The 13,983-nt window shown below is 49.2% G+C and overlaps 1 protein-coding gene across 1 annotated transcript in view; it reads left to right on the top strand.

The window, feature by feature from the left end:
* The window catches only part of HOPX (HOP homeobox), a 32,237-nt gene extending 19,699 nt beyond the window's left edge, over nt 1-12,538 (top strand). The window contains exons 2-3 of the mRNA XM_004616451.2: nt 3,190-3,346; nt 11,789-12,538. Of these exons, the coding sequence (XP_004616508.1) occupies nt 3,203-3,346; nt 11,789-11,866 (222 nt within the window). The 5' untranslated portion in view covers nt 3,190-3,202 and the 3' untranslated portion in view covers nt 11,867-12,538. The remainder of the gene's footprint in view (nt 1-3,189; nt 3,347-11,788) is intronic.
* Nucleotides 12,539-13,983: the final 1,445 nt, after the last annotated feature.

Below are 13,983 nucleotides of genomic sequence, written 5' to 3'. Positions count from 1 at the left end.
AGTGGGCAGAGGTAAAACTATCATACTGACACAACCACCCACCCCTATTGAAAATTAACTCTTCCCCAGTCTCCCCCTGCCTCTTCTCTGCCCTCCTGAGAGGGGTTAGGTACTTTCTCCCCCCAGACACAAAAGAAAAACAAGCACAGAACATATTGCTCTTTGGCTGTTTCACAAGATATTAATAAGCACAGCAACAGAGGAACACGTGCTAAGGTGAACGTTTCAGAAGCTTTGGGATATTTTTAGTTCTTTTCATCTAACATTGTTTAGACTACCTTCAGAGAAACCTTTCAACAGTTTCCTTACTGGAAAGCATTGAGGAGCTTTATAAGGCCAAGGTTACTAGGGTGATTTGGTTTATAAGTCTCCTCTGAGAGAGAGAGGGTGGCGAGAGGGGAGAAACCAAGCGACAGCAGCAAACACGCCAGCCAGAGAGGGCTGAGAGAGCCCAGAGAGGGTTTCGCCGGAGGAAATAACAGGTAGAGTGGATGACAAATTTAGCTCTTCCCCCTCGTTTCTAAAGCCCAGTGTGTTTGCTCAGTGTACTCCGGAGAAGTTGGTGCTTTCGAAGCCATCTCCTTAGCAGCCAAGTCAGCCAGCACAGCCCACAAGTCTTCTAAACTCTCCTTTAGAAGACGAACCCTTGAGATCTGTGACAGAACCTCTCTCAGGAAGCCACACGAATCTGAGAGAGTCCGTGTCACAGCCTTAGTAGATTTCAAGTTCTGTCATAGCCATGGGCTTAACAGTCCTTGAACCTTTGAGCTAGTCAGAGGCAGCCGTTTCCTCTCTCCTGTGTTCTCTGGGGCAAGACCCACATGCAGCAGAAGGAAGGTGCCCTGAGCCGCTCTGACTAGAACTGCCCCCTCCACCAAGGCCTGCCAGTGCCCAGTCAGAAGGTAACTGGCGCCTGTCTGCTTGAGCATTATTTTTTTTTTTGTCTGACTTCTGATTTTTTTTTTTTCCTACCAAACTAAACACAGGCTGGGTTGCAGGGAAAATCTAGCAGAGAATGGAGCTGAACATAAAATCTATGTTTTGCTTAGACAAATCTATGTTTGCTTATACAGAGTAAATCTTGAAGAATGTGGACTATTAAATGGAAGAGGCACTTTTTTTTGTTTGTTTGTTTTTGGGTCACACCTGGCGATGCACAGGGGTTACTCCTGGCTCATACACTCAGGAATTACTCCTGGCGCTGCGCAGGGGACCATATGGGATGCTGGGAATTGAACTGGGTGGGCCGTGTTCAAGACAAACGTCCTACCCTCTGTGCTATCCTCCAGCCCCGGGAGAGGTACTTCTAACAAACCTAAGCCTGCCCTGTCTCAGCACCGTGACAGAAATCACTGTTATCCAGGTCCAAGTGGAGAGCACAGCATGCTGTAAAAACCCAGGGAGGGTGGCAGAGACAGTACAGGCTAGTTAAGGCACTTGCTTCGCACTCCAGGGACCCTAGTTCAAATTCCTCATGTTCCCTGGAGCAGCACCAGGGGTCGCTCCTGAGTACAGAGCCAGGAAAAATAGCACCCGACCACCGCAGGGTGTGTCCCCAGCTTCCCACCCCAGCCCCAAATTAATACAAATAAAAGTAAACCCAGAGAGATTTCTTTTTTCTTTTTTTTTGCTTTTTTGGGTCACACCTGGCAATGCCCAGGGGTTACTCCTGGCTCTGCACTCAGGAGTTACTCCTGGCGGTGCTCAGGAGACCATATGGGATGCTGGGAATCAAACCCGGGTCAGCCACGTGCAAGGCAGACGCCCTACCCGCTGTGCTATCTCCGGCCCCAAACCCAGAGAGACTTCGCCTTGACCTGAGAAATGAGCTTGAACCCTTGGCAGTAGGATGGTTCCAGGTCCTGCCTGAAAGCCTCAGTGACCCTGGGGAGCGGTTAAAGGACCGTCATTGAAGGCGCACTGGATGCATTCAGAGTAGAGAAGTTGGCAAGAGCCTGGGGGACCCTCTGCAGCCAGATTTGGGGGGTGGGGGTGCGGCTCCTTCCCAGGCACAGACCACATCAAAACCTCCCAGCAGGGTGCTGGCTGATTTGGCAGCTGTTTGTTAAAACAACAACTAGAGCTTGTCTTTTCCTGCCTGCCGGTGTCAAGTCCTGACCAGTCCGTGCCAAATCCACAGCCAAGTTCGACAAGACTCTAATCTCCCAGGGCTCAATCGAGGTGTGTAGCGGAGAACGAGGTCGGGCGGGGGTGGAGAGTTGGGGGTAGGACTGAGGAGGGGGCGCACATAGGTCCACTCCCCGCCCCTCTCCTCTAACACCCTCCCCCCTCCCGCCGCCTGGTTCAGAAGCAACCTAGGGATGAAAAGGAAATTGCCAAAGGTACAATTGCAAAAGGAAGTAATATGGCTCGCAGAGGAGGCAATAGGAAACCTTGAAGCTGGTAATTACCCTCAGCTAGATTTCAGTCCGTTTAAGATCACCCAGAGCGGGCATTGCAGGACCGTTGGCGGTGGAGCCTCCTCTCGGTGCGGCGTGTCCCCGAAAGTCCTCGCCGAGGGGGGCATTGCGTGGACAGAGCCTGGACCGGGCACCGCCTGCCCACCCGGCCTGTGCTGCGCAGTGACCAGCGGGCCAGCCCGAGCCGCGCACTGCCCGCTCTCTCTAAGCGCAGCCCGGGGCTGGGGCCGCGGGTGGGCGACGGTATTGCCTGCTGCCCAGGGACACCCACACCCACACCCACACCCACGCCCTGAGGGGCACATTTCTGCGGATGCTCCTCTTTGAATCCCCACCCCACTCCCCGTCCCCCGCGGACCCCTCTGCAAAAGGGAGAGATGTCTAGAGCCGCAAACGCACCCCTCCCGGGCTCCTGGGGGGGGGGGGGTCGCGCATCTTTCCTGGCCAGGGCCCCAAGTGCGGAACCCCTTTAGAAGCAGACCGGAGCGAGCCTGCAGCAGATTTGGGGTGGGGGTCCCCGGGTCCGGGGTCGCGGGGGCAGGGCCCCGTCGGAGACAGTTGTTGCCCCTAGTGGACGCGGCAGTCCTTCACCCCGGACCTCGCCGACTGCGGAAGGGGGCGGGGGGGGGGGGAAGTTGGGGTGTTCCCGGGGGGAACCCCCTCGGGGCGGGAGCGCCGCCTCCGGCGGACGCCCGGGGGATTTGGGGGCGGGGCCGCCGCGGCGAGGGTGCCCGGCCGCGCCCCATCTCCCTGCTCTGCCTCCCCGCAGGCGCGCCGGGACCATGTCGACAGAGAGCGCGAGCGGCCCCACGGAGGACCAGCTGGAGATCCTGGAGTACAACTTCAGCAAGGTCAACAAGCACCCGGACCCCACCACGCTGTGCCTCATCGCGGCCGAGGCGGGCCTGACGGAGGAGGAGACGCTGGTGAGCCCCCCACCCCCGTCCCTCTCCGCGATCCCCTGCGCCCCGCCGGCTGCGGCCCCGCCCGCGCTTCCTCCTGCGGCTCCCAGCGCTGCTCCGCAGCATCCCGGAGGGGCGCCCGCTCCCCCCGTGCAGGTGCAGGACAGCTCCCCGCCGCGGGGAGGTCGCGGCTGGACGTGGGGGACGCACCCCCACGCAGCTCGCAGACCAGGGCGCAGGTGGGATGAAAGGAGGAAACTGAGGCCCGGAGGCACGGACTCGCTGGGCACGCGCAGAGTGCAGACTCTTTCCCCGCGTCACGCTGCCGCTTGGCCTCAGGACGGTGGAGCTGAACTTGCAGGGAGCCAGGAGAGATTTGGCTCTAAGGTTTAGAGGTTTTCTGGAGTTTTCTAAGAAGGGAGACCTCTGACGTTAGAAGGTGTCGCGGGCGGCAGCAGGTGTCTCTTTAAATGCACCTATTATTGTTGTTGTTGTTATTATTATTACTGCCACACCCATCAACACTGGGAACTGCTCCTGCCTCGCCGTCCAGGGAGATCTGCAGATGGTGCTCTGGGGACCAAGCGGTGCCTGAGCTCCAAACCTTTGAGCCATGCCCCCAGCTTCCTTACTCCTTTTTAATTTATAGGGGGCGGGGCTCCCCAGCTATATATATATATATATATATATATACATTTTTTTTCTTTTGCTTTGGTTACACCCAGCAGTGCACAGGGGTTACTTCTGGCTCATGCACTCAGGAATAAGTCCTGGCTGTGCTATCACTCCAGCCCCCTCCCCAGCTATATTATCCTGGATGTTGTTTCCAGTGTAGAGCACACTGCCCATGAGCTCCGTCTGACTTTACCTCCTTAGCCTTGCCTAAATTCCGACTTCTGTGTTCCCTTTGATAGTGGAAAGATAATATTACTCAGGATACTATTGGGAACTGCTCTAGCATCCCTCCCTGAGGGAATCTAAAGCACCTACCACCAGGAGTGTGAACTGAATTCTTCCCATTTGAAAGAGACTCATCAGGCACTTTGTCCTTTGTTCTTTTCTTTGGGGGAAGGAAAGGGGAGACACCCCCACAGTGCTCCAGGCTTACTCCTGTCTCAGGACTAAGGAGTCACTCTAGCAGAGCTCAGGGGACTATATGCAGTGCCAAGAACTGAACCCAGGTCAGATCCATGTCAGGGAAGCCCCCTACCTGCTCTACTACCTCTCTGGCTCCAAAATGCACCCATTCATTCTTGGTTTTGAGCCGTGCCAGGAATTGAACCCAGGACCTCACCCACTCAAAGCTAATGCTGTAGCACCGAACTACATCCCTGGCCCTCTGTCTTTAATGAGCCGCACTAATTCCCAACTTCCAGCCTGAGATGGGTGCTTCCCTGGCTCCTAGAACCCAGACCGTGGGTCGCAAGTCAGAAGTGACTTTCACTAATTAAGCACTTGGGAGAATTTGTCCACAGAAACTTCCCTCATTCCCAGGTCATGTGGAAAATCAAGACTGTTTTTAGCAAAGGGAACAGCTGTCTGGCCAACCAGAACCAGAACTTAATGGAAGGTGATTTACTGAACCGAAATCTCACAGTTCATGACTTTTGGAACCTCCTGGGGAGGCTGCTGAAATGTTGTCATTTCCTATCCCACGCTATACTTAGAAGATCGTTTCAGAGACAATAACAACTCATCTCTCCCTTTTGCACTATTTTGTTTTATTTTGCGGGGTGTGGGGGACTATACCCAGTAGTTCAAGGATCACTTTGGAGGGGCTGGGCTGGGTGGCCTGCAGTGCCAGGGATTAAACCATGATCATCCACATGCAAGGCAAGCACCTTCACCCGATACTATCTCTTTGGCCCAGTATCTCATCTTAAAAATAAAGCTGTAGGTTGGGACTGACAGAGTAAAAAGAGTCCAATGAACTTGGGTTACTGGCACCTAGGAAGTGGCTGTGGCATGATAACATACATTTGAAGGGATGAAAACTTGTATAGACCTGTAAGCCAGTGCTACATCAATAATAAATAGATTTAAGGTGCTTGCCCTGAAGAAAGAAAGAAAGAAAGAAAGAAAGAAAGAAAGAAAGAAAGAAAGAAAGAAAGAAAGAAAGAAAGAAAGAAAGAGAAAGAAAGAAAGAAAGAGAAAGAAAGAAAGAAAGAAAGAAAGAAAGAAAGAAAGAAAGAAAGAAAGAAAGAAAGAAAGAAAGAAAGAAAGAAAGAAAGAAAGAAAGAAAGGAGAGAGGGGGAGGGAAAGAGGAAGGGAGAGAGAAGAAGAAGGAAGGAAGAAAGAAGATTGTGGGTTTACCATGGGTGCAGTGCCAACTTGGGTCCAACGTGGTTGAGTCTCCCATAAATTGCATTCTCCCCTTACCTGTCTCTAAGATTAAACTGATCTTTGAAATGGCTCAGACTTGCCAGGCATGTCCCTAGAATCTTTAAGTACCAAATTATTTACCAGTACTTCCAGGTAGTACTCTTTACCCCACTAGCCAGATAAACCAAAGCACTGAAAGGTTCACTAGCACGCCCAAGGGTGCAGCTGGGAAGAAGCCGGCCTAGGATTGGACCCACACACGTCTTCACATTCTGTCCTCTCGCCACTATGCTTGGATGTCTCCCCCGGGAAAGAATGAAAGTAGTTGGATGGGTGGAAGAGAAGGATTGAAATTAATTTATTGTATTTCTTTCGGTGGGGGGTAAATCAGTGCATCAAAGGACAGTCATTCCAGGTTCTAATCAGTTTCCCCTCAAATCAGGGAAGGGGCAGGAGAAGGAAAGGAGCTGGGTTCCAGTGGCTGATCGACCCGTTGTCTCTCTGCAGAGTGGGGGACACTTGTCCCCTCAGGCAGTCCTTCTCCTCCTCTGTCGCCTCCAGTGATCGAATGGTAGTGCCAACTCTGAGAGGAGTGGGTGTGGGGGTGAGTCAGCTTCACACCCGCCTGGGCCTTGGCTTCCTTTTCCTGCCAGGGGGCCAACACCTTCTTCCTCCCTGAGGCTGCCACAGCCCAGCTTGCCCCTCTGGCTTCCTGTCCAGGGAGAATCTAAGACCCCGGAGCTTAGAGAGGCAGCACAGGGACCTCAGCTATCTGCCCCCTCCTGTCCCTTACTGCATGAGTCTCATGTTCAACGTCTCACCCCTGCCCTGTGTACTGATAACAGAACCGTACCTTCTGGAACTGTTTACACTCACATCCTCAGAAGTGTCTGAATGATGCTGAAATGCTGAAAAATGAACGTTGGGACATTGATAAAGATGGTTCTTATTTATAGCTGGCCTTGTGGAAGCTCCTTAACTCTATGAGGCCACTGCTGGCAGGGCCTACCTCTAAACAACTTCCGGTATCAGGACTTTTTCTTCTTTACTCGTGTTGGCCTGTTCCTTGAGAAAGGGTTCCCAAAGCCAAAATAATAGTCATTTTTGCAAGCCTGATCTCACTTCCCTAGTTTACTCACCTCCAGCATTGCCAGAATAGCCTTTATTTTTTTCCTAATAGTACTACTACTACGCACTACTACTTTAGGGAAAGAAAAGTGAGTGTGTGGTGTTCTTATGAGGTCCTTAGCCAGAGCTGACCCACATGCTGATACTTTTGCAGGGATACTAGGGGCTAAAAGGTGCTGGCGGGGGGGGGGGGGGGACTGGTAATCCACTGGGGGATTTTCAGACCTTTTCCTAACTGTTCCCACTGAAGAACAATGTTCTCTGCCCCACTGGGGTTGGGGCCGGGGCAACCCTTTCTCTCTGGTGGGGGGGGGCGAATCAGTGCATCAAAGGGACAGCAGGGGTTTACATAGAGGAACTGGAAGTGAGGTATAGCATATTCTAATGGGAATTGCTCTTATTTAGTTTTATTTTTTGTTTTCTGGGTTACATCCATCAATGCTCATGGGTTATTCCTGGCTCTGTGCTCAGGAATCTCTCCTGGTGGTGCTTGGGGGACTGTGTAGGATGCTGGGGATGGAATCCAGATTGGCTGCATGCAAGGCAAGGATCTTACCTGCTGTACTATCTCTCCAGCCCTAGGAATAATGTTTGTTTTTTTTAATTACCTATTTACTTGTTTATTTTGGTTTTGGAGCCACTGTTGGCAGTGCTCGGTGGCTACTCCTGATTCTGTGCTCAGGAATCACTCCCGGCACTGCTCCAGGAACCATATGGGCGGCTGGAGATCAAACCCAGGTCAGCCGCAGGCAAGGCAAGGGCCTTATCTACTGTTCTATCAGTCTCCTTTCTCTGGGAATCATTTTTGAAGCTTACTGAACTTAAGTTGTTGGGTTCCTATGTAGGTTTCTCATGCTAATAATTAGATCACCCCTAATTTAAGTTAGATCAAACTTACAACATATCAATCCCTCTCATCTTTTATTATTTTTCAAGTCAGTGTGAGAAAGGGCCAGGAAAACTCTTTCATAGGCCTCTTGGGAGGGTTGGAGTGATCTGGCACTTTCTCCTAACACAGATTTAGGCCTAGTGTAGCTGGCCTTGATTCTTTTTTTTTTTTTTTTTCCTTTTTGGGTCACACCCAGCAGTGCACAGGGGTTACTCCTGGCTCTGCACTCAGGAATTACTCCTGGCAGTGCTGGGGGACCATATGGGATGCTGGGAATCGAACCTGGGTCGGCTGCGTGCAAGGCAAATGCCCTACCCACTGTGCTATCGCTCCAGCCCCTGGCCTTGATTCTTACTCCAGTATTATTTATTAACTTAAAAAAATCTCTTTTGGAGGCTGAAGTGATAGCACATCAGGTAGGGCGTTTGCCTTGCACATCACCAACCAGGTTTGATTCCCAGCATCCCGTACGGTCCCCCGAGCACTGCTAGGAGTAATTCCTGAGTGCAGAGCCAGGAGTAACCCCTGTACATCACCACGTGTGACCCAAAAAGCAGAAAAAAAAAATCCCTTTTTGCTATCCTGAGACTCTAACCAGAACTCAGTGTGTTTTGTTATTGGATGTTTTATCCATGGAATAAAGACACCCAGAGGTCTCCTCATGAAAATAATGTGAGTGAGGAGTGAGATGTTAGCTTCGAGAGAAAAGGATAGAAACAAAGTGATGGGTGGCCTCGGCCCCTCCGCTCCCTCACGGTCTAATGATCACCTGTACGCTTGGAGTAAATAAATCCCCGTGAATGGGAGAAGGTAATGAGAGTGTTCATTTATAGGCCGGCAAAGGATGAATGTCTTTCCCAGGGGGTGACTGAACCAAAGAGAAGGATAAAGCCAGGTAGAAATTAGTATTTGATGCAGGTTGTGCTGAGGCTCAATTCTAAGGGGAATAAAAGCAGGCATTATGTTTCATGGATTTTTGTCAGCACCTGATTTGCTAAATTATTTTTACTTAATAACTTTACTTAAAAACATTTTATCTTTACTTAAAAACATTTATCTCTTGGAAAGTAGTGAGTCTACTTCCATGCCCCCATGCCAGGTTCAAATTGTTAATAAGCCTTTGGATGCCAAGGCACCGTTTCACAAATGTGCTCTTTGCTGAAGTTATTTTGAGTAACTGTACATTAAGAATCTGCTTCATTATTAGCGGAAAGCTGTGGGTGGCTCTTCTGAATAAGGCCTGCTCCATCATTTTGTCTTAAATGAATCCTGATAGAAAATGAGACTTTCTTCCTCCAGGTTTTAATTAGTCAGCCTTTAAAACTCTGCCATTGATGCAGTCTAGTCACTGGAAATCCTGATGAATCAGACCTTGTAGCCTTAAACTCCCCACAGAGCGAGCTCATTAACGAACCAGGAGCCCTGCTGAGGTTCCCCCACCCCCAGATCTCTGAGAAATTAACCAGACACACACACACACACACACACACACACACACACACACACACACACACACACACCACACCACACCACACACCCCACGTTGCAGGAATAAATGCACCCTTTAGCAGAAGCTGCCGAATGGAAAGAACTCTCCCTTCTCCTTAACTGTCCTTGTTCCCAGGCATAAAACGATGCCTAGAGAACAAGCCCACTCTCACCCCAAGGAGCTTTTCTGACCCCCCTCGATATTGTTCCTGGCCTTTGAGTCCTTTTCTCTGCTGCCACCCCCAGTACAGAGGGTAGAAGCTAATCGATCTTGACTGCTGTGTGGATATCTCCAGGCAGAAACTCGCGTGCAGTTAGGATGAATTGTCCGTGAGGTCCCGGGGTGTTTAGGCAGCTTAGCTTTGGTGCAGAGCCCTAGCTGGCCTTGATCCCGAGCAGCTCTCCTTCCCATTGGTTCCCACCTTTCCTTCTCAACCTGGGCTCACACAGAACTGTCTTCAGTTCTCTAGATCTCCGCCGAGGTGGATTTCCCCCTCGAGCCTGCTGGTGCTGTGTCTGAGCCTGCGACTGTGCAGCCACCTAGCCCTGCCCACTCGGAACCCTCCAGCCTCTGCTCAGACATACCTCACCCACCCGTTTCAGGTCCCTCAGCTAGGCTGTTTCTGCCATCCTTCTTCTTCTCAGTTGCTCCCCTTAAAAAAAAAAAAAAAAAGAGGGACTGGAGCGATAGCACAGTGGGTAGGGCGTTTGCCTTGCACGCGGCCGACCCAGGTTCGATTCCCAGCATCACATATGGTCCCCTGAGCACCGCCAGGAGTAATTCCTGAGTGCAGAGCTAGGAGTAACCCCTGTGCATGGCCAGGTGTGACCCAAAAAGCAAAAAAAAAAAGAATGGCTGAATCCTAGAAAATCCAAAAGGGACTATTGGGCACCCTAAGCTTAGCTGGTTATTTACATGCTTGTATGGACTCTCTCAATTCTCACAGGCAGTTGGTTGCAATTGAGCTGCTTGTTGGTGGGGCCCAGGATTGGGAGCCTCTGGTGATCCCGGTGCAGGTAGCTGCACTGTTGCACCCCAGAGTGACATGAAAATCTCATCATTCTCTAAATGCACCTTGACATGTGAAAGTTTGGGAAACACCAAGGAACTGAGCTTGGGGTCCCACCTTGCCACTGACATCTATGACTCATCCTCTCACGTGTGGATAGATGCTGGCTGCACCTTCAGCTGCTGCTGCCGCTTCCCCTTCCTCCTCTTCCTCCTTCTCCTCTCCTCCTCCTCCTTCTCCTCTCCTCCTCTACCTTCTCTTCATCCTCCTCCACTTCCTCCTCCTCTTCTTCCTCTTTTCCCTCCTCCTCCCTCTAGAAAGTTGTTTTCCAAATTTAAAAAAAAGAAAGCATTTCTGGCTCAAAAAACTGGAGCACATACTTTGCATATGAGAGCCCCAAGACCAGTCCCCACTAGCCATGGTTCCCTGAACGCCACCAGATGGGTACCACTCCTGTCCCCCAAAGAGCACTTGGTGCTGTTGTAGAATATTCAAGACACAGTGGGATCCAATGGTAAAATCTTCGCTTCATTGAGATTCAAAATGAAAAATCATGAAAAATAAACTCCTTCATTTTATCCAGGCCAGCCCAGCCCGTACTGCAGTCTTTTCTCCAACTTGAATCTCTTAAGCGCTCTCTGAGAGTCTTCAACCCTTTCAGTAGCATAATACAAACAGCCAAGGCCTAACAATTTGAGTTCTCCCATGATTATATGTATAAGACTGTTACAGCTGGGATTTACTTTCCTAAATCCACAGTCATTTTTGTGACTATTTTCAGTTCCATGGGCTGTCAATATTCAGGTTGCCCAATGCTAGGAGATTCTGTGTAAGTGGTCACCATGCTTGATCTTGTCATGCTCCCAGCTGTGGCGCGTGGGAGACCGGGCCAGCCGACTACATGGACCCTCACGCAGTGCTGTAAAGTGATTCAGGGCTTAGTTATCCATTATTTTTGTTATTTACTTTCCTGGTGTTGAGGATGAAACCCACATCTCTCTCTTGCATTGCTTCCTACCACTGACCCACATCCCAGGTCCTATCTATTCATTTTACTCAACCAAATTTACCAGGCTCTACTGATAAGCAGGGGTCTGGTTCAACCAGTCCACACCGATGAGAAGACACAGCCATAGAGAGCTCTCTGGGGGTAGCAGGGAGATGCTCCTATTTCTTTTATTCATTCTAAAAACATCGATTAACCCTGTTAAGCATTTGTTCTAAAGACTAAGGATGCCATGATGACAAGATCAATAGCTTTTATGGATCTTACATTTTAGAAGGAAATACAAATGCAAACCCAGCAGTTAGAAATAATTGCAGACAGTGAAAGTTCTAGGGAACTAACAAAATCTGAAAGTAGGCAATTTCCCTCTCTTTAAATGAAGTGACCAAGGAAGGCCCATCAAGCAGGCCTTCCATGAGAGGGAGTGCATCAGATAAAGAAAGAAAACAGACATTGCATCTACGGGCAACAGCTTGTGCAAAGGTCCTGAAGCAGGAAAGGTCACAGTGAGAAGAGCTAACCCCAGGAGTACAATTACTCGTCCCCTTCTGAGTTGGGCCACAGAGGGAACGGGTGTTTCTGTTTTTCAGAGAGGTATAATCGTACCCATTTTCCTCCTGCAGAAATGGTTTAAGCAGCGCCTGGCGCAGTGGCGACGGTCGGAAGGCCTTCCATCGGAGTGCAGATCCGTCACAGACTAACGGGAGATGAGGCGCTTTCCTCCAGAAGGATCATCTTTGATTTCTGTCCTTGGCTCCACCAAGCTCTTTTGGTTTATTAATATCATGCTGTATGTTCCATTGTTAGCTACCCTCGTATTTAACACTGTGTTGTACTTTTTTAAAATGTACATAGCTAGAAAAGAGAATAACAGTAAGATGCAGTGTACAGCTTCTGTGTAAACTGGCTCAGCTAGAAAACTATGGCCTGCCTTTCCCTTTAGACCATGATAAGAGACGGTGTGAACACCACGGAAGTTTGCTTTTGACCATCACCTCTAGTACCATTCCCCTTCCACCTTCCATTTCAAAGCTGTTAAAAAGCTAATATGACCCAGTAGGAGAAACATTTCTTTCTGAATTCACTTCCTAAGTTATTTTCCTTATGATTCATTTAATACCTTGAGGTTGAGTGCAAAGTCAAAAGGATATTTGAGTGATTCAGATTTTCTAAAGCAGTTCCTTGGATCAAAGCTACCTTAACTTTTTTGCAAAGAATTCATTTAGGTTAGAAGATGAAAACTTTAACTGCTTTACCAACACTTTAACTGGAAGAAAAGCAAGTAAAGAAGTCCACAAAAGTCCCGAATTTACCTTATTTGAATGAATCTGTTAAAATAATGTTGATAAATAAAATGAACTAAATGAACCATGTTTTGTCTCTAAGAATGATTACCAAATAAAACCATAACTGTTTTGGTTGAAAATGCACTGAGAATCCTTTGCAAGGTTTTAAGTCAATAATAAGCATACCAAAGAAAAACAGAATGAAAGTAACACAGAAGCAGACTGACCGAAAAATGGTCATTTTTCAAATCCTTGCTGCTCCAAGTGTGACACAGGACCACCAACATCAGCCATCACTGCAAGTTTCTGAGAAATACGGGAGACGTAGCTCAATGGTTGAACCACATGCTTTGCATGTGGGAGTCCTGGGTTCGATCCCCAGCTCTGCATGGTCCCCTGGCCACTGCATAGTCTCCTGAGCCCTGACAAAGCAACTTCCAGCACTGCTGGGTGCAAGTCAGAAACTTGAGAAGAGAGAATCTTAGACTCCAGTACAAACCTACAGAAGCAGATTCTGCAGTTTTAGCAAAGTCCCCAACTGGTGTATGTGCGTGTGAAAGTTTAACCAGAGCTATTCCAGAGGACTCTAAAACCAATTTGCCTCCATTTTTCTGTCATAACACATTATCCACCTTAACGGTCAGGATGGTGTTTAATTGCAAAGAATAGTCAGTTATTACAGTACATTGACCAAATTGTCTTTGTTCTGCCTTGCTTAGTTGTCTTCCCATAAAAGACAGAGCAAGAAGGTGTCTCCCTGGCATTGTCAAGAATCTACAGCCATTCTGTCTTCTACTTTGTTGTCAGTAGCATGTTGCATTCATGTTCATAGACACGAGACGGATACTTGGCGAATGGGTCTATATTACAAGCACAAATAAAAAAAGAACAAAAGGAAAATATTGCTAAAACTTTCACAAAGTTTTCCAGGAAGCCCCACCCAGCAACTTTCACCTACATCTCACAGCACAGATGGGCCACTGGACCAGATATCATTACAAGTTCAGCATTTAAAATTGTGTGTTCTTGGGGGGCCAACCCAGGTTTGATTCCCCCAGCATTCCATATGGTACCCCAAACACTGCCAGGAGTGATTCCTGAGTGCAGAGCCAGGACTCATTCCAGAGCATTGCAGGGTGTGGCCCAACAACCAAAAAACAAATAAATATTGCATGTTGTGCTTCCTTGAGCAAAATCAGGGTCTGGGGCTAGAGCAATAGCACAGCAGGTAGGGTGTTTGCCTTGCACGCTGCCCACCTGGGTTCAACCCCCAGCATCCCATATGGTCCCTCGAGCTCCTCCAGAGTTCATGAGTGCATGAGTGCATGAGCCAGGAGTAATCCCTGAGCGTTGCCAGGTGTGACCCCCCCCCCAAAAAAAGAAAAAAAAATCAGGGTCTGTTGATTAGAAAAAAAAGAGGCAGATGAATGACGGAAAGACTATTAGCAGCATCTGCCAACCAGCCTGCAATGACACTGGTGTAAGCTTTTTGAACTTTCACTTACAGCTGGACGGTGAAGCAACATGATCAG

This window comes from Sorex araneus, chromosome 5, assembly GCF_027595985.1.
Source record: "Sorex araneus isolate mSorAra2 chromosome 5, mSorAra2.pri, whole genome shotgun sequence".
NCBI lineage: Eukaryota > Metazoa > Chordata > Mammalia > Eulipotyphla > Soricidae > Sorex > Sorex araneus.
The sequence above is the reverse complement of the archived record's forward strand: the minus strand, read 5'-3'. Positions and strand labels throughout refer to the sequence as shown.